At 43.7% G+C, this 19,032-nt stretch overlaps 2 protein-coding genes across 33 annotated transcripts in view; one reads left to right on the forward strand and one right to left on the reverse strand.

The window, feature by feature from the left end:
• The window catches only part of rims2a (regulating synaptic membrane exocytosis 2a), a 155,479-nt gene that overhangs the window by 70,243 nt on the left and 66,204 nt on the right, over window positions 1-19,032 (reverse strand). For all 29 annotated transcript variants that reach the window (XM_052064605.1, XM_052064598.1, XM_052064595.1 and 26 more), the window contains one exon: window positions 4,209-5,149. In XM_052064605.1, coding sequence (XP_051920565.1) covers window positions 4,209-5,149 — 941 coding nt within the window. The remainder of the gene's footprint in view (window positions 1-4,208; window positions 5,150-19,032) is intronic.
• LOC127600296 (uncharacterized) overlaps window positions 1-19,032 on the forward strand; it is a 109,165-nt gene that overhangs the window by 51,641 nt on the left and 38,492 nt on the right. The gene's annotated exons all lie outside the window — the stretch shown is intronic.

A 19,032-nucleotide genomic window follows, 5' to 3' on the forward strand; every position in this document is an offset into this window, starting at 1 on the left:
AGAAGATGGGGACGGTGCTCTGCTAACCGAAAAGACAGCAGTAACCAGAACATGGACAGAGTACTGCCAGGAACTCTACAATTTCACAATAAAACCCAACCTTAACATAATCACCGACGCCACAAAGACTACCAGCGAAGATGCCGACGTGCCAATACTGCAGGCTGAAGTGGAGGAGGCAGTAAGGAGCCTGCAAATTGGCAAATCACCTGGCATCGACAACATTCCTGCAGAGCTTTGGAAACATGGAGGGCATGAGACAACAAAAGTACTCACACACATCTGTCAAAATATCTGGGTAACCAAGCAATGGCCCCAAAAATGGACACAATCTCTCGTTATTCCCATCCCTAAGAAAGGGAACTCAAGGCAGTGTCAGAACTACAGGACCATCAGCCTGATCTGCCATGCAAGCAAGGTGCTACTACGGATCATCCTGAATAGACTAAAGAGCAGGGCAGAGGAAATCATTTCAGAAGAACAAGCAGGATTCCGACCAAAAAGGAGTACCACGGAGCAGATCTTTAACATCAGATTACTCATCGAGAAACACCTCCAGCATCAACATGACCTTTACCACAACTTCATCGACTTTAAAAAAGCCTTTGACCGTGTGTGGCATGAGGGGCTGTGGCAGGTGCTCCGAAACTACAACTTCAACAATAATCTCATCCAGGTCATCCAATCACTCTACACAAATTCAAGTAGTGCAGTTCTCATTAACAACACTATGAGAGAACTTTTTAAAACATCGATCGGTGTCCGCCAAGGATGTCTTCTGTCCCCTGTCCTATTCAATGTCTTTCTGGAAAACATCATGGACGAGGCCCTTGAAGAGTTCCACACCTCCATATCCATCGGAGGAAGACCCATCTGCAACCTCCGGTTCGCTGATGACATAGACCTTATGGGAAAAAGCGAAGCTGAACTCCAGGATCTTACCACCAGACTGGAAGAGGTAGCGAGGGCTTATGGCATGGAGATAAGTGCAGAGAAAAGCAAGATACTGGTCAATAGCCACAGTAAAACAACACCAACAAGCATCACATTGAACAGGCAAACCCTGGAAGAGGTTAAGGACTTCAAATACCTTGGGTCCTTTGTGAGTGAGGATGGCAGCTCCACAAAGGAGATTAAAGCAAGAATAGGCATCGCAACATCAGCCATGACAAGACTGGCCAGAATTTGGAGGAGCAATACCATCAGCTTCACGGTGAAGGTCAGGCTGTACAAGTCCCTGGTACTCTCCACCTTACTATACGGCTGTGAGAGTTGGACACTCACAGCAGACACGGAACGCAGGATTCAGTCCTTTGAGAACAAGAGCTACAGAAGGATGCTCCATATATCTTATAGAGAACACCGGACAAATGACTATGTCAGACAGCTAGTCACCACTCTCGTTGGAGAACAGGACCCCGTACTGTCAACGGTAAAACGTCGCAAAATGGCCTGGTATGGCCACGTTACAAGGCATACCTCGCTATCCAAAACCTTCCTACAGGGGACAGTGGAAGGGAAACGGAGAAGAGGCAGACAGAGAAAGTGCTGGATGGACAACATTAAGGAATGGACTAACTGCAGCTTCCAGACCCTGCTACGAACAGCTAAGGACCGGGAGTGCTGGAGATCCCTGACTGCCCAGACCTCCACCATGGCACCCCGACGGCCTCTTAGGCCATGGGATGAATAAGATATGAAGAAGGATCAATGGCTGTCCTGTCGCCTTTAGTGACAGTGTTATAGGTTACTACTCTGACTTTCAATAATAACATGAACGCGCATTATTTATGTCTTGGCAAAATGATTCAATAGTTCAGTGCAGTATTTTGTGGCTCCATCAAACAGCTGTAATTGTCAATCAAAAAGTAAAACAGTCAATTATAAAATCAAACAAATCCTGGTACGCTGGAACAGAAAATTAGTTTCTCAGAGCATTGTATGCCGTTTAAGTCTTACGTTTGATTTCAGACTCACTCTTATACAGGCTTGAATGTGGAGGAGACAGACACATGCAGACACAACCAACATTAACTCTAACTCCAAAACGGCCTGACTTTGTCTCTATTACCTGGAAAGCCCCACATCAATAATTTACCACTGGGTTATGTGTGTCAGGGAGCACAACAGTTACACAACAGAATAAATGAACATTAAGGCTAAAATAGACCTGAACGATTTTGGAAAATGATCCACCTGCAATTTTTTTTCGCATCAATTTCTGAATAAAAAAAAACCTGCTTTTTAAAAAGTCCTTTTTTCGTGCATTTTCAACAAACACAAGCTACTAATGAATATTCATTACAATGAATCATTGCGAATGATTGCCCGTGATGCAAACGAATTATGAATGACAACAAACTCATGAAAAAAATGACAGACACTGTCGGAAGCGGGTTTTCGTCCGTCAATGTAATTGTCGTGAAAAATTGTCAGTAAAAGTACCGACGGAACTCTCAGTCTGTCACTGACAGACACCCGGCTGATGGTGACACATCCTGCCTGCCTCACGTATTGTCGCGGGGGTCAACATAGTGACTTTGCTTGAATGGACTTCAGTGTCTAGATATGAAAACACTGCACGCTTCCTGTACAATAGGTGGCGGTATGCCTCCTCGATGTCATCATTTCATGTAGACGTCGACGAAAGATGTCACCTTCATTGGTGCCTGTCTGTCACAAATGCTCTGTCTGCGCATCAGAATCATTACTATCACCACAAATATCTACGTAATGATTCGCTTAACGTGAGATTAAATCATGGTCACATATTCACCTGGTTACACTTCACAACTTTACAGATGCAAAGATGAGAGCAACTGCTCTGTCCCAGGTGTGTCTCCACTGCCCCGTCCAGCCCTAATCCATGCAGTGCATCTTTGGAATGATTTTTAAATATGTAAAAAAGTGATGTGAGATATGTTTCTAATCCATTACAGTGAATGCTAGAAATTTGGAAGAACCATCAAAGCGTTTTTGATTTCACTACATTTTAGAAGGTGGCGGTAATGCACCAAAAGCTGATTGCCATCCCCCAAAAGACAGAAGAAGACAACGACGTCTAAGGAAAAGCAATGAAGTCATGGCAACTTTGTTTTGGTTGCCACCAAGATTTAGGATGCACATTAATCCGCCAGGAATGTATTCTGGCTAAGGTATTTTATGGTTTAAAACAGCGGCAGGCAGCCACCGCTGTACTTAACAGTTCAATAGATTGGCAAAATAAATGTATTTGTGTGTACAGCTCTTTAGGCATATATAGTTCACTCCATTTACCATTTAAATGAAATTGCATTTTTCATCTTGAATATGACTTTTTTTTAAGCCGTACAAGTTTAATACACTGTATTTATATTATCCTGCAAAGGACAATGTATACCATAGGTGTCAAACTCAGGTTCTGGAGGGCCGCTGTCCTGCATGTTTTCCAAGTCTCCCTGTTGCAACACACCTGATTCAAATGATCAGATCATCAGCAAGCTCTGCGCAAGCCAGACATTTGAATCAGGTGTGTTGCAACAGGGAGGCTTGGAAAACATGCAGGACAGCTGCCCTCCAGGACCTGGGTTTGACACCTACGATGTATACTATTGTTTTTATATCTCAAAATGAGTTTATTATAAATACACATGCACACGCGTGTGCGAGTGCACACACACCAACACACACACGCACACACACACACATACACACACACGCACACACACACACATACACACACACACACACACACACACACACACACACACGCTCACACACACACACACACACACACACGCACACACACACCACACACACACACACACACAAGCTCAATGTTTTTCATTCTTACAGTTGATGGCAAGTTGCTAAAATTATAAAATTTCAAGCATAACTCACATAAATGCTCATGTTTAATATAGGGAACCAATTTTTTGTTGTTGTTTTTGTTTAGAACAGAAAACAAAGAGCCTTTAACATACTTTACAAAACAAAGTAAAGGTGCATCTTATAGAGAACGCACAGACTGAAGGTTATACCTGACAGCTCAAGCAACATCATCACAACCAATCAACATAAACATGAAACAAGAATAACCGAATCTGCCTTCTCTGAAAAAAACAACACATAATGTTGTCATAATTACAATGGAGTGTAGATTGCAGTTACAGAAGGGGAAAAAGCATAGTAAATGCAGAAAGAGTGATGCTAAAGGGGTGTGTACGTACCTTTCTCACTGACTGACTCACTCTCTATCTCCACATCCTCACAGCTGGTGTACTCCGGCGTAGTTGCCAACTCCTCTTCTGAGCTGCTCAGTGACACCTGCCGCATCTTCCCTCCCTTTTTTGTTTTGTGGGGCTTGGGGGGTGGAGGACGTACAGACTCCGACTGATCCGAGCTCAGAGAGTCATTCCTCAACATACTTTCCATCTTCTCCCTCTTGCTCTTGCGAACAGCTGAATTGGGGTCCAAATGATGTTGTTGTCTCCTCATAGATTCCCCTCCTCCGCCCATGTCACCTCTCCGAAGATCCCCAGATAACACAGGGCTGCGGTGAGGTGTTGGGGGGCTGTGATTTGATGTTCTATGGCCCCCAAGGCCAGGACCCATGGGCCCTGGTGAGGAGCGGTCAACAGAGTAAGATCGCTGTCCCACCATAGGCGGGCGCCGCTCGGTGAGGTGTTGACGTGACAGCCGAATCGGAGCCGGGTCGTCCTGCTCAGTGTAAGCTAACGAGACGTCGCTATGACGTCGCTCATGCCTCAGGCGGCCCACCTCCGCATGCATTCTCATCTGCTCTTCATAGGGCTGCGGCTTAACAGGATAGCGTGCTAGGTTGGGGTCGCTGCGATAGCGAGTCTGGAACTCCTCCTGCCGTTGTCTCTGGCGTTCATATTCATTGTGTGGCCCATCTAGCTCCTGGTCCAGAGGGTATTCTTGTGAGTGCCAGTGTCCAGGACCCTGCCGGTCTCTGTAGCCAGTCCATGCTGCATTTACGTCCGGGTACAAGTGTGGGCCCCTCGGAGCCCGCCGAGGGTCCCCATTCCCATAGTCAGACGGTGATCTGGGCATGCTTCCGTCTGTCGGGGCATACTGCGAATGGTCAATCCCCTCCCTTTGGTCGTATTTTTGGTGTGGATCTCTGGATGCAGATGGACTACGTTTCCTGTAGAACAAAAAAGTACAATTACGATGAATATTTGCTGTTTTCTTAATATCTGAACACAGCTGTTAGGTTTCAATTCAAACTAAACAGAGACAGCCAATATTTGACACTTTTTGGTATCGTTTTGTTTGTTTGTATAGAATTAAGATACAATATCCTTTATTCGTCCCACACTGGGGAAATTTACAGTCTACAGCAGCAAATTTGGGGGGTAGAAAGAAGAAGAACAAAGTGTTTGCAATACTTTAATTAGTATCTTGACAAGGTGCTTGAATGATCAAAGTGAATTATATTTTATTGTTATTGTTATTCAAGGCTGTGAAAATATTGCTGTGTTTGTTCAGATGCACACGTGTGCGGGTAAATCCATAAGCAACGTGACAAAAAGGGACACTCGTTTGTGACTATGCTTCACTTTAAAAACAGTTGGATCAAAAATAACCCAATTTCAGTCAAAAATGTAATCCACTATCTGTGTCAATTTGACCCAAAACTCCATAAAATCGGAACTTTTTGTTTCACATAATGCAAAAAAAAAAAAGTTGACATTTTTTATCTATAGAACAACCCAGAAAGTTGGGACAGATTGACCCAAGTAGCGGGTTAGTCCATTTTTGACCCAACTGATTTCTGTATCTTGACTTTTGTATTGTCAGAGCAAAATGAAAATATTTTCTCTTGTAAAAAGAAGCCACTCATAGTCCACTTTCGATTTATCCCCTGTAAGTTTTTCATGAGTGACAATTTATGAGCTCCATCAATTACAAATGCCTTGATTGCTCATTGGCCAAGATGAGCCCAGGTGTTATATATTGATCAATTGAAGGCATGATTGTGGTTGGTGCTACATTTTTACTATATCATATATTTTGTTAGTAAGCAGTAAATTTACATATAGTTCAAAAGGACGTATATGTGAAAGCAGCATGGCTCAGGAGTTTGTGGGTTTGATCACTGGCTCCTGTGACTATGGCGAAGTATCCTTGAGCAAGATACTGAACCTCCCTGCCCCGAGTTGCTCCTGACGCTGCGTCAGGAGCTTGTGGGTGGAAACGCGTTATACAGATGAAATCTCATTTCCCATTAGGGTGTCTTGACATTACTGAATACTTAAAGACTGATACTTGAGGCAGGGACAGAATGATGAATGTGCATTTAGTATGGAGCGTGAACTACTGTACAGCTAAAATATGGGCTTTTTGAGAGGAAAACAAGTAGAGCAATTGTACAGTGCAAATGTGAATTGGAGGCAGATTACTGAATGAATGCTCGAAAGAGCTGAGGGCTATAACAGTGCAATCATTTGTTAAGGTCACAGGGTTGTGTGACACCACAAATACTATATAGACCAGGGGTCAACAATCTTCTGCGCACGGGCACCAGGTAGCCCCAAAGGACCACATGAGTAGTCGGTGGGCTTGTTCTAAAAATAGCTCGTCAGTGACAGGAAATTGTGAAATTCTAGGAATGACGTAGAAGATGTATTAACAGAAAAGCGCACTGACCAAGTACAAACAGAAATGGCTGGTCACACGGAGCCAGGGAAGAACAATAAATGAACAAAAAGCACTTATAAAAGGCTTGGTAGAGGTCTACAACACTTGAAGCACCACAGCGAACAAGGTCAATAATCCGACAAAGGAGTAGCAGAAGTCAAGAGTCCTGAAATACAAGGCTAATGATGATCGGGAACAGGTGCACAGACTGGAAGGAAACATGCATTGCTCTAGCTGGGGCTGAAAACAAAACAAACACAAAAGGTCGGTGACCCCTGGCATAGACTAAAGAATGGCTAAAAAATGGTTTGGAAATACAGCTTTCAAAAGCTATTTTCCCCAATTTTATATAAATCTAATTTGTTTTTATGAATTTACTTAGCCCTGCAAATTTTACCAACAACAATTGCATCTCAGTTTAAGCAACAAATGTTTTTAGAGTCTGCACCAAACTGAATGGCAATATCAATTTTATGTCATTTTAGTAAAGCGCTCATTTGTAGAATATTAATAATAATGATATCAATCTAATAACCAATTCCATTTAAGATAAGATATCCTTTATTGGTCCCACACTGGGGAAATTTACAGCCTCCAGCAGCAAGAATGTCTGTAGAAAGAAGAAAGAAAAAACAACAAACATCTTTTCCATACATTATAAAATCGTGTGTTGAATTTTCACTATTTTATTTCATCAAGTGGTTGCACAAAATGAACACATCTGAATCCAAACAAGTTTTTTTTTTAAGTAGAGCAGTGGTCTAACACTTGATGAAATAAAATGGAGCAATTTTTCTTCCAGTGTACTGTATATGTGCAAAGGGCGTTTTACAGAGCAAAGCTTTTCCATTTGTTTGCTTCACCACACAACATCCAACATCCACCAAGAACCAGCAGTTGCTCTCAACATAACAGTTGTTATAAAGTCCACTGGCTAAGCAGTGCTAAGGTCACAAGAAACAAGGTAACAAATGAGAAACAATACGTTCAAATCTTGGCTTTTCTGTTGAGACTTTTTGCCGAACAACTGTCGCGATGGAGACAGCATTACCATATGATACGTAAAAAGAAACAATCTAGACATTTACTAGAGATGTGCATCTGTCAAATAAAAGAACATAAATTGTGATATATGGGGTGGAATAGCATTCATGGATGGTACATTTCGGTACTGCGTGTTCACGTTATTTATTTATTTTTTGTCTCCAAGGTGAAAATGACAATTTGTATACAGACACACGTGTGTATACTTTGATAACCTCCGCCCCATCTCCAACCTTCCATTTATCTAAAAAATCCTTGAAAAAACTGTTGCTGCTCAACTCCACTCCCACCTGTCCATTCACTCTCTCTATGAACCCTTTCAGTCCGGTCTCCGCCCCCGCCACAGCACAGAGACTGCCCTAATCCGTATTGTAAATGATCTCCTCATAGCATCTGACTACGGTTTAGTCTCCATCCTCATCCTCTTAGACTTGAGCGCTGCCTTTGACACAATCTCCCACCCTATCCTCCTCAATAGACTCTCCTCCATTGGTCTCTCCCACACTCCCCTCAGTTGGTTCCACTCCTACCTCACTGGCCCCACACAGTTTGTCCAGCTCAAATCATTCACCTCAAAGGCCTCCCCAGTCACCACAGGTGTACCACAGGGATCTGTCCTCGGTCCACTTCTCTTCATCATCTACCTCCTGCCTCTTGGCCATATCCTCCGCAAATTTAACATCCACTTTCACTGCTTTGCTGATGACACTCAGCTCTACCTCTCCTGCAAGCCAAACTCCATACTCCCACCCCCCTCCCTCACCTCTTGCCTCTCCGAACTCAAAACATGGTTCACAACAAACTTTCTTAAACTAAATGCTAATAAAACTGAAGTCCTCCTTCTTGGCACCAAATCCACTTTATCCAAAGTAAACAGTTTTTCCTTCAACATTGACAGTTCCCTCGTGTCCCCCTCCCCCCAGGTTAAGAGTCTGGGTGTCATCCTGGATAGTATGCTCACCTTCCACTCACATATCAACACCATCACCCGCACTGCTTATTTCCACCTCCGCAATATTACCAGACTTCGCCCTTCCCTCACCCCCAGCACCACTGCTATCCTTGTCCACAGTCTTGTCACATCCCGCCTTGATTACTGCAACGCTCTCCTCTTCGGTCTACCTCAAAAGTCCCTTCATAAAATCCAGCTATAAGCATGGGCATCTAGAACGTAACTTGCCGGACATACTCATGCAGAGGTAAACAAACACGGCCAAGTTCACATGCAGCCGTGTGCAGCTCAGCAGCACACTTTTGGAGCGAGGAGGAAAACAACGGATTTATTCCTGTGGTGTGTGACACGATCCAGTGTAATTTGTTTTATTAATAGTAGACGTGGAATTGACTGCATGTACACCTAGTCACTGTCTTAGTAGAGACTTGTCATGCAGCTTGTAAAAAGGCTGACAATGTCCATCAGCATGCATGAATACCACGGCTGCTTAAGCAGCTTTTGGCAAGTACGGAAGAACAATTGCATGGACAGTATAGCAACTACTGAGCAATCAATTCATATTCATTGCAACCCACACATAAGAATAGAGGACAATGGAGGTACATTGCCATTAAAGCATATCCTCCAGCTAAAAATGGATCCACTCAACGAGGTTTTCGCAAGAAGTAGCGACATGCCTAAAAATGCAGCACTGAGGTCTGACTGCTGCAGCAATTGAGTCACAAAGCGCACTGTGATGTTCCCGCTCCATCACATCCCCTTATAAGGCAAGATGCAGATGTGATGTCACCATAGGCTGAGACACAGGTCAGAGAAGGAGGCGCCGTTGTGTTCAGCAGATCAGCCACGAGTGAATTATCTGAACAGGCGGACAACAGAAAGGCACGTTTGCAGCCTGCAATTGATAGAGTGGGAAGAAAATGCTATCCAATTGTGACTGCATTACATCAAGCCTCTGCTGTGACACTGCTTTGACCATCTGACTTCATTAATCAGTACACAAGGACAACGGTAACAATGACAAGGATGGGAACAGGGAAAGTGGCTCTCCTAAATAAACAAAAGAATATTTTGGGCATGAAATCATATGAACTTGGGCTCTTTAATGTCCATGGTGAAAACTATCTCAACTGCCAGCAGTCTTGCCAATTTGACACCTTTTTGCCCAGTGTGCTTGCGGTTGTGTGAATGAGTCAGTGCATTTGGGATCTTAGTAAATCAGGTCCTCGGGATGGATGTTAAATGTTACAAGTTGTAGACTATTATCAAGTAGTGCATATGCATAATAAAAAATAATCCTGCAAACACCTTTGATATGTTTTTTCTCTGGCTAGTATTATAAACACACACGTTGCAAATGCTGCAAACTTCGGAGTTTACTCCTGCCACAGGTCACAACCAAGTTGTACAACAGCATTTCTAATGTTTACTTGCACATCTTTTATTGCAGTAATGACAACATAAAACTAAAATAATCATGTGACCCTGAACATACAAGTGCTTTTGATGAGATGTTGAATCCGGTCATGAGATTCACCAAATCGCCACACAAACGCAAGAGCAGACAACACAGGTTGGCTGCCGAGAAACAAAACAATGTTCGTGTGAAAAATCCTTTATGTGGGAACTATTAAAAACCTTTTTTGTTATTGTTTTTTTCTATTCACGAAAAGAACCCTGGCAGCAGCAAATACATGAATACAAGTATGACTCTTTCAATTGCCTTTGTGAGGCCAGCAATTTGCTCTTTGCCTAACCAGCTGCTCGGAACACTTGTTAAGTAAAAAAGACTATACCATTTATTGAAAAAAAAAAAAAAACAACCCTGCAACATCAACCCAATAGGTATAGTGCCACCTGTACTTTGTGTGTCATAGAGAAAAGTCAAATGAAAACAAATGAGTGATGTCCTGCTGGAGAGCTCTTTCTTTGAGACGGAATCCGCTTAACTAATGATAACAATTCGTCTTGGGAGGGTCACTATTGAAACAAGATAACCAACAGGAAGGCAGCAAGGAGAATGTGTTGATGGGAACTCAAGCATTAAAGAGGAGAAATAATTACTTCACATGGATGCATCATTATTGATTCCTTCAATAATAGTAGCCACTGCGTAACTCTTAGACCCCTCAAAATAAAAGAAATCCATTATATCGAAGCGTATCTGTGTTACCATGTATGATAAATGCATGGCAAGTCTCAACATCTGCTGCACATGCTGCATTTTTCGACCAGTCTGCTGCACAGTTTCCTGCTCCTTACTGTATATGACTGAATAGAACAATTTATAACCCTGCTGCAAAAGCTCCTAGAAGTCTAAAAGAGAGCTCAGGATCAGGACAAAACATCATCATCATCATCATTTGACTGCTGCATCTGGCTAGAGGTCAAGCAGGAATGCTGCTCAACATGCCTGTCATATTCCTGTTCTGGGCCTGGCCAGCAGGTGGCAGACTGAGCGGACTTGCTGGCTGCACACCTGCTGCCAATCTGTCAATTACGGAACTGTGTATTTAAGCACTCGCAATCTGTCTTCTGGTTGTCCGAGTATTATTTATGCCTTGCTGTTTCCATGCTCATAGACTATTCTTGCTATAGATCTCGTCGTGTTTCGCTTTTGAACTCTCTGTACCAATGGTTTTGTAAGTATTGGATTTTATTTTGTGATTTGGCTTTCTCTTGCGTGTATTTTAATACATTGTTTTTGTTTGTCTTCGCGATCCTTATTTTCCTCCCTTGCCTTTTGTGCAAGCGCTTTTTGTTGTTGGTTTTTTGTGCCCTCTGGTCCTTGTTTTGACCAGCGCTTTATGTTATCTCTTAGTCGTGGTGATTTTTGTTTTAATACAAATTATATTGCATATTTTTGCAACAGAGACCTTGTTGACGTCTACACTTTGGGGGTCCAAACTTAATTCGGCTTGTCCGAAACGTAACAATGCCAAAAATAACAACATCATCAATCACAAGCAAGAATCAGATATGCAAGCTTTAATTCAGGATGAGGTTCATAGTTACAAACTCAACAGAAAGGAGAAAGATGAGGGGTAAGCGGAGGGATTGGAAGTCTAGGTGGGTAAAAAAAATCTCCACCTCATCATTTCCATGCATTATATTTATGCAAATACTGAACGTGTCTCCCAGGCTTGGCACTTTGATGATGCAGCTGTTTTTCAGCGGCTTGATCTGATTGAGATCTGGTTGATTCTGTTGGAGTGTCACCAATGCGTTACGCTCCCAAATTGATTTCACATCTGTTATTGTGATTGTCCAATCATGCCTCCCTATTCTGTGTACTACCATTTGCCTCACCCTTCCCAAGAGGGTGGCTCAGAGCTGCAAGGGACAATGGGCGAGGGATGTGACGGCAGACGAGTGTGGAATGATATAATGGCAGGAGGCGACACAATGTTGCACATCACTTATAAGGGTTGGAGATTGAGCTGTTGTAACAAATCACATTGTGCAAGAATGTATAATTGACATAATCCTGAAAAGGCAGCCACGAAGACAAAAATTTAAGACACCGGCAGAGCGGCGGCTGACGCTCTGTGCGTCACTCAAGAGTTAATAACTCTTGAGTGTCCAGGTCAGTTTGCTGTATATTTCAAAATCTATGACGGTGGTAGTTGCACTTTGAATGGTACATGAAAATAAAATTATTCCATGATTGAGGCACAAAAATTTTTTTAATTCACATTTTTATATTATATATTAAATATATTTCGTATGAAAGGGCAGTAAGAACATGCAAATGGTGTGGACTGTTTTCAGTATTTTTGGCCACAACATTCGTCAAAGAAGAAGAATCTGTGCTTGGTGGTTGTGCCTTCTCGGCGGCACGCGTGTACCAGCACTGATTTTGATTGGGAGGAATGTCGACGCCCTTAAACTGTTGTTGCTTAACAGCTCCGGGGTACTTGTGTCTTGCGCCTGAAGTAGGCAGCATTTTCACAGCGCCGCTTTGTTCAGCGAAAAGGTCGTTGCTGATGAGCAGGCTGCGGCTGGATGGATGCATGGCTTGAGGAGCCGAGGATGAGAAGAAAGGAGCGTCACAGCAGAGCGCCGATGCGTATGTGAAACTGGGAGTCGCGGCTTGAAATTGAAGCGGATTTACATGGACAGGAGAAGAGGGCCAATCTCTTTTTCGTTAATGGATGCTACAGCCTCTTGTTGCTTTCAAGCTTAGCTTGTAGCAGACATGTGCACATTTTCAGTATGACGTCTTTGATCCACTGGTGAAAAAGACACTTTGATTCTATTACTGCTTCAAACAAAGTGAATGGAGGAAAAGTGGTTAAGATGGCACGACTGTCTGTTTTATGTGTTGTGTTGTATTATTTTGTCATTTTATGTTAAGTGTTCTTTTGATGGCGGCGCGGGCACCCACAGCGGCTCCTCATGTCTGTTTAAGAGGGAGAGAATTTCATCTGTGCTGTACATTTGACAATAAAGTTGTACTTGATACTTGATAAATATGTAATGTTTGCCTATTATGTTCAACCAACAGTAACAGCCTAATTTGTTGTGGAATAAAATGAATATATAAATAAATCAAAGCACAAATGGTTTGTTTGTCAATGTGTGTGCTCTGCGATTGGCTAGCAACCAGTTCAGGGTGTGCCCCACCAACTGCCTGAAGACAGTTGGGATAGAGTACAGCAAACTCGCGACCCCTGAGGAGAAGCGGTTTGGATAGAGGATGGATAGATGCTGCAGAGTTGAGAGGGACAGTCCAAAAAAACCTTCAGTTTGAAAAAAAAACATCCCTTTAGTGCTGTCAAAGGATGCTCCGTCTCCCCGTCATCCTCCTCCTCCACCTCAAGTACAAGCTGTCCTGTTAAGATTTGTTCTTTATTTCCAGTCTTGCACATTAGGTCTACTTAGTGCCCGCACTTGATGCTGACACAGTTTAGGGACATCGACTTCTGCTCCTTCAACAGTCATCCCGCTGATATTAATGAGGCCAGGCCGCAAGACTAAAGCTGAACAAGAAACTTTGAGGACACTATGCACTTGGGAGACTCTGAGAATCTGGAATTGCAAACATGGTGACATATTTGAAAACTATAGAACGACAAACTTAAACCTTTCTCTCGACATTGACTGCCATGGACTTTTTCTATAGAGATTAAGGGTTTTGGTCACAATACCACTGCTTACTGCAGCTCAGAATGTGATGATATCTGTCATTATGAGATTATAGGAGACAGTTAAGTGACAAATATTCACAAAAATCACCAAACACTTTCTATGTAGTCTGAACATAATTTGAAGTTCTTCATGATTGAATATTGCCGTGGAACAGAGGTGAGCAACTCAGATCCTCAGATCCTAGCTCCAGGACACTCAATTTAAATTCACAGCCACATTTTTGTTGTCTTGCCGCATTATGTAGCATGAACAACATCGTCCTACAAACGGTTCATAGGCAGTGACCGACAATGAGATGGAGCAAGACACCTGCCACTCACGAGGTTTTGCAAAGAAATATGTGATTATATTCAACTATTGATAGCTGTGTGGCGAACTGTGCAACTGGTATGTGAGCACATTGCAGGAAGCACGTGGAGACATTTTATCATCTATTTGCTGGATGAAAAAATTCTGGCACAAATGCGACAAAATCAGAACAGCCGTGTGTTGTCTCAAGTGTTTCATTGAATCTCATTCCTGTCAACCTTGGTTAATAGCTAACTTTATAAATGATTACGATTCCCCTTACAAAGCAACAAAAACCCATACAACGGTTTACCGCGCATGCGCACATCATGCTTTATCAATTTGACCGTACACAGCGATGAAAAAAAATATACGATTGAGGATGGTTTGCCGTGACAATAGTAGCGGTCAACGACGGCATTGTCGTTGGCTCCCAGCAGGTGAGACGATCTGGATTTGAGCCAAAATGGTCTTTGTGAGATCGGTTCACAATTTTTTTCCCCCATATAAAAGTTGTAATACGCCATGTATGATTTGAAATTACAAAAAAACCCCTAAAATATGGGGAAAACATACAAGTTGACAGGTATGCAATTGAGTGATGAAAAAACATGCTAGAGTGGGTTTGAATATTATTCAAACCCTGCAAATGTTTTTAATCTGCTGTGTTCCACTGTACAGAATGCCGAGCCTGGAGCGCACGCAATGCTCTCGTTCTTCCTGCAGAGCCAAGCTCCGGCACAGACCCGCGCTTGTGTCCTGCTGTCGTGCATGCCCACAAACTGCCCCTGCTGCATCTATTCTTTCTGCCCCAAGCCCCCCCTACCACCCCTCCTTGAGGACCTGTGCCGACGGACTACGCTCTTGCGGCAGCACGCGATCATCAGGCGGGCTCTGGTCTGTTAGATTTGGAGTGTGGCATAAAATGTGTGCATAGTTGCTGAAGGCACTGAAAGTGCAACGCATTTGGTCGTGCATTTGAGCAGGAAATACACACATTCAGCTCTTTGATTCATGGGAATGATGAAATTGTTGACAGTATTGGATTGAAAAAGAAAATCACGGGAAAGCATAGAACAGACAACTAGAATGGAAAATAAAGGACTGCAATCATCACTTGTTTATTTTTAAATCTTTTCACTTGCAAGGAGGGGACAGGGAGGCTCTTTCTCCACTGCCTGTCCTGACGAACGCATCTGTTAACATATCGTCCCTTACATAAGCACACCCACCAACACCTTGTGTTTTCCTGTTGTTTGTACTGTGTATGGTGAATACGGACTCTGCTCTGCACTGCACTGCCTGTAAGGTCTCCTTTTAAAGAAGAGACACAGCAAGCATTCTATGTAGGCCAAGCCCCAATAGACTACGCCCATCTAGATAAGATACAAGTCAGAACTACCCTGGTGCTTGCTATTCCTCTCTGCAGAGAAGAAGGTTAAAAGTGCAAACAACATATATACGCAGGTGTGTGTGTGTGTGTGTATATATATATATATATATATATATATATATATATATATATATATATATATAATATATATAGAGAGAGAGAGAGAGAGAAAATGAATGACATGCCGGCTCAGACGTCGCCCGGCCAAACAAGGTCTGCGTCTGGTGCAGGGGAGCCAGAGCACCTTGATGAATAATGGCCTACTGGAACAAAGCGGAGATGGGCGAGATTGGATAACATGGCTCTGTTGGAATGCTACTACTCAAGCAACCCTAGTCAGAGGGGTTACATGCTAAATGGTTACTTCAAAACCCACAGTCACGGTTGACCACGAAACAACTAGTAGCTCATCCACAAACGGCAACTGCTGTCACAACTTGAGATTGATGAGGTACAACGCAGGTTCCATGGTGAAGGGCCCCAGGCTGCCAGATCAGAGGAGGAGGTCATACCAGAGATTGGGAGGCAAGCCCCAATGAATGCAGATGATGAGATTGGGAGGCCAACCCCAATGAATGAAATGCTGAGTGAGGCAGCAACTGACCTGAAAGCTAAGATCATGGCGAGAATTAAAAGCGGGGCAACCTAGAAACCAATTACAACGGCTATGTGAAGTACCACCTGAAAGTCTCATGGAAAGTTTGAATGCAGCACAGAGGGCAATCCCTACCGTAACGATCACGGAAACCAATGAGCTGATATACGCTTCAGCATCAGTGATCCTTGAGATGCTTGGCTATAAGAGCAACCATGAAAGCCCTGACATACGTTACCCAGCATGGAAAAGATGGTTGGAGGCTAAGATCAAGGCGGCTCGGAAAGATGTGAGTCAATTGAAGGAGGGCCAGAGAGGTGTGATGAAAAGACCGATACCCGAGAGGTACATCCAGATGACCATACCTGAAGCACTCGAAACTGCCAAACAAAGGCTCCAAGCATTGTCCAGCCGCCTAAAGCGAAACGAAAGAGAATGAGGCCTGACGAATAAACAGGCTGTTCGCAACACAACCTGTGAAAGTGTACGCTCAGTGGCAGGGTCCTAACAACTGAGCTGACCCACCAAGACTGGAAACTAAAAGGTACTGGAAGGGCATATAGGAGAAGGAGGTTGCACATAACAGCATTGCACATTGGCTGGTGACACTGAGAGAGGAGCACAGCAACCTCCCTGAACAGAACCCAGTTACCATAACAGTGGCAGGCATACAGGAAAGAGTCTCAGATATGAAGAACTGGACAGCACCAGGCTGGTCCACACCTACTGGCTCAAGAAACTCACAGCACTCTATGAGCGCCTAGCAGCACAAATGAACCAGCTGCTGAGGAATGGGACTCACCCAGGATGGCTAACCGAAGGGCGAACAATCCTGATCATGAAGGATCCCTCAGAGGGTGCAGTCCCGTCCCAATTATCGTCCAATAACCTGTCTCTCCACAACATGGAAGCTCATGTCAGGCATCATTGCGGCTAAGATAAGTGGACACATGGATCAATACAGGAGCGAAACACAGAAGGGCATTGGTAGAGATACCAGAGGAGCCAAACATCAGCTCCTGGTTGACAGAACAGTCGAACAAGACTGCCCCTACACTGAACTGAAGTGGCCGATCTCAAGAAGTCCTATTAGTGGCTCGAGAGGGCTGGCCTGAAGGACAGCACAGAGGCACTCATCGTGGCTGCTCAGGTGCAGGCCCTGAGCACCAGAGCCATTGAGGCCCAGCTATACCACACCAGTGGTACCAGTGGTTGGGCAAAGAGGCACCTGAGACGATCCAACACATAACTGCAGGGTGTAAGATGCTGGCAGGGAAAGCCTACATGGAACGCCATAACCAGGTGCCTGGCATAGTCTACGGAAACATCTGTGCGGAGTATGGACTGGAAACCCCAAGGTCAAAATGGGAAACACCTCCGAAGGTGGTGGAGAATGACAGAGCGAAGATCCTGTGGGACTTCCAGATCCAGACTGACAAGATGGTAATGGCGAACCAACCAGATATCGTGATCATAGATAAAGGACAGAGGAAAGCCGTTGTGGTGGATGTAGCGGTCCCAAGTGATGGAAACATCAGAAAGAAGGAACACGAGAAACTCAAGAAATACCAAGGGCTCAGAGAGAAGCTGGAGAGAGCCTGGAAGGTAAAGGTGACAGTCGTGCCTGTGGTGGTCGGAGCACTCGGGGCAGCGACCCCTAAACTAGATGAGTGGTTGCAACAGATCCCGGGAACAACATCGGACATCTCAGTCCAGAAACGTGCAGTGTTGGGAACAGCAAGGATACTGCACAGAACCCTCAAGCTTCCTGGCCTCTGGTAGAGGACCCGACACCACCCGGACACCACCCGAGGGGGCGGCGAGACGAGGAATATATATATATATATATATATATATATATATATATATATATATATATATATATATATATATATATATTAGAGCTGTCAGTTTAGCGCGTTTTTATTGGCATTAATTTAAATGAATTTTAACGGAATGTGGGAGGAAACCAAAGTACCCGGAGAAAACCCACGCAGGCCCGGGGAGAGCATGCAAACTCCACACAGGAATGCCGGAGCCATAATCGAACGCTGCACCTCTGCACTGTGATGCCGACGCGCTAACCGGTCGGCCACCGGGCCGCCCTTTGACCCCTGCGCCACCCTTCTGAAATTATATTGAGATTACTGTTCATGTTTCATGCCGAAACTATGTGGGTTTTTCAAATTACAATCGTACAAACATTTACTGTATGAGACAACACATCACCACCAAAATCTTTGTGGCAGTTGTCACTAGACTGAAGTACATAAAATAGAACAAAAAAAAAAAATACCTGTCTCTGACCAAAGGTCCAACAACAGCAAAGAATGAAACATTCCCACATATACCGGTTGTTATGAGAACCGCTCCAAATGTTGACTTTGTTGCCATAGCACACTTCTATGCCATGCAGGATAAAATCAGTCATTTAAACAGACCATTCGTTACACTCAAATTTATCGGTTGCCGACACTTTAAGTATGTGGCCAGTAGACTGTATTTCCCAGCAGACGGTGCATACCAATGGACTGCATGGACGGCAGGACTCCTATCCAACAGTCAAATAGAGTTGCATTAGCCTCTTGTGCAGAGTTAATTAGTGCCACTGAAAGTCATCACTTCTACACTTGACTTTTCAGTCTGAAAGTGCATAATTAACCTTGAGATCCTGTTTTCAACCCTGCTTTTTTTGTTGAATGCCTAGTACTTGGTAGGACTTGGGTATGACTGAGTTACTCTACATTGTTACAAACTTTGAGTGGATTTTTAAAAATGTACTTCCTTGTTCTCTGGTACTAAAGATTTCGTGTTCTCTCTCTCTCTCACACACACACACACACACACACAAACACACACACACACACACGCACACACAAACTCCTTTGGATTTGCAAAGTATGCAGTTTTCATATCAATGAGGAAACTGCATTTGAAATCAGAGGCAGTGATTCTGTCTGG

This window comes from Hippocampus zosterae, chromosome 5 (assembly GCF_025434085.1).
Source record: "Hippocampus zosterae strain Florida chromosome 5, ASM2543408v3, whole genome shotgun sequence".
Taxonomy (NCBI): domain Eukaryota; kingdom Metazoa; phylum Chordata; class Actinopteri; order Syngnathiformes; family Syngnathidae; genus Hippocampus; species Hippocampus zosterae.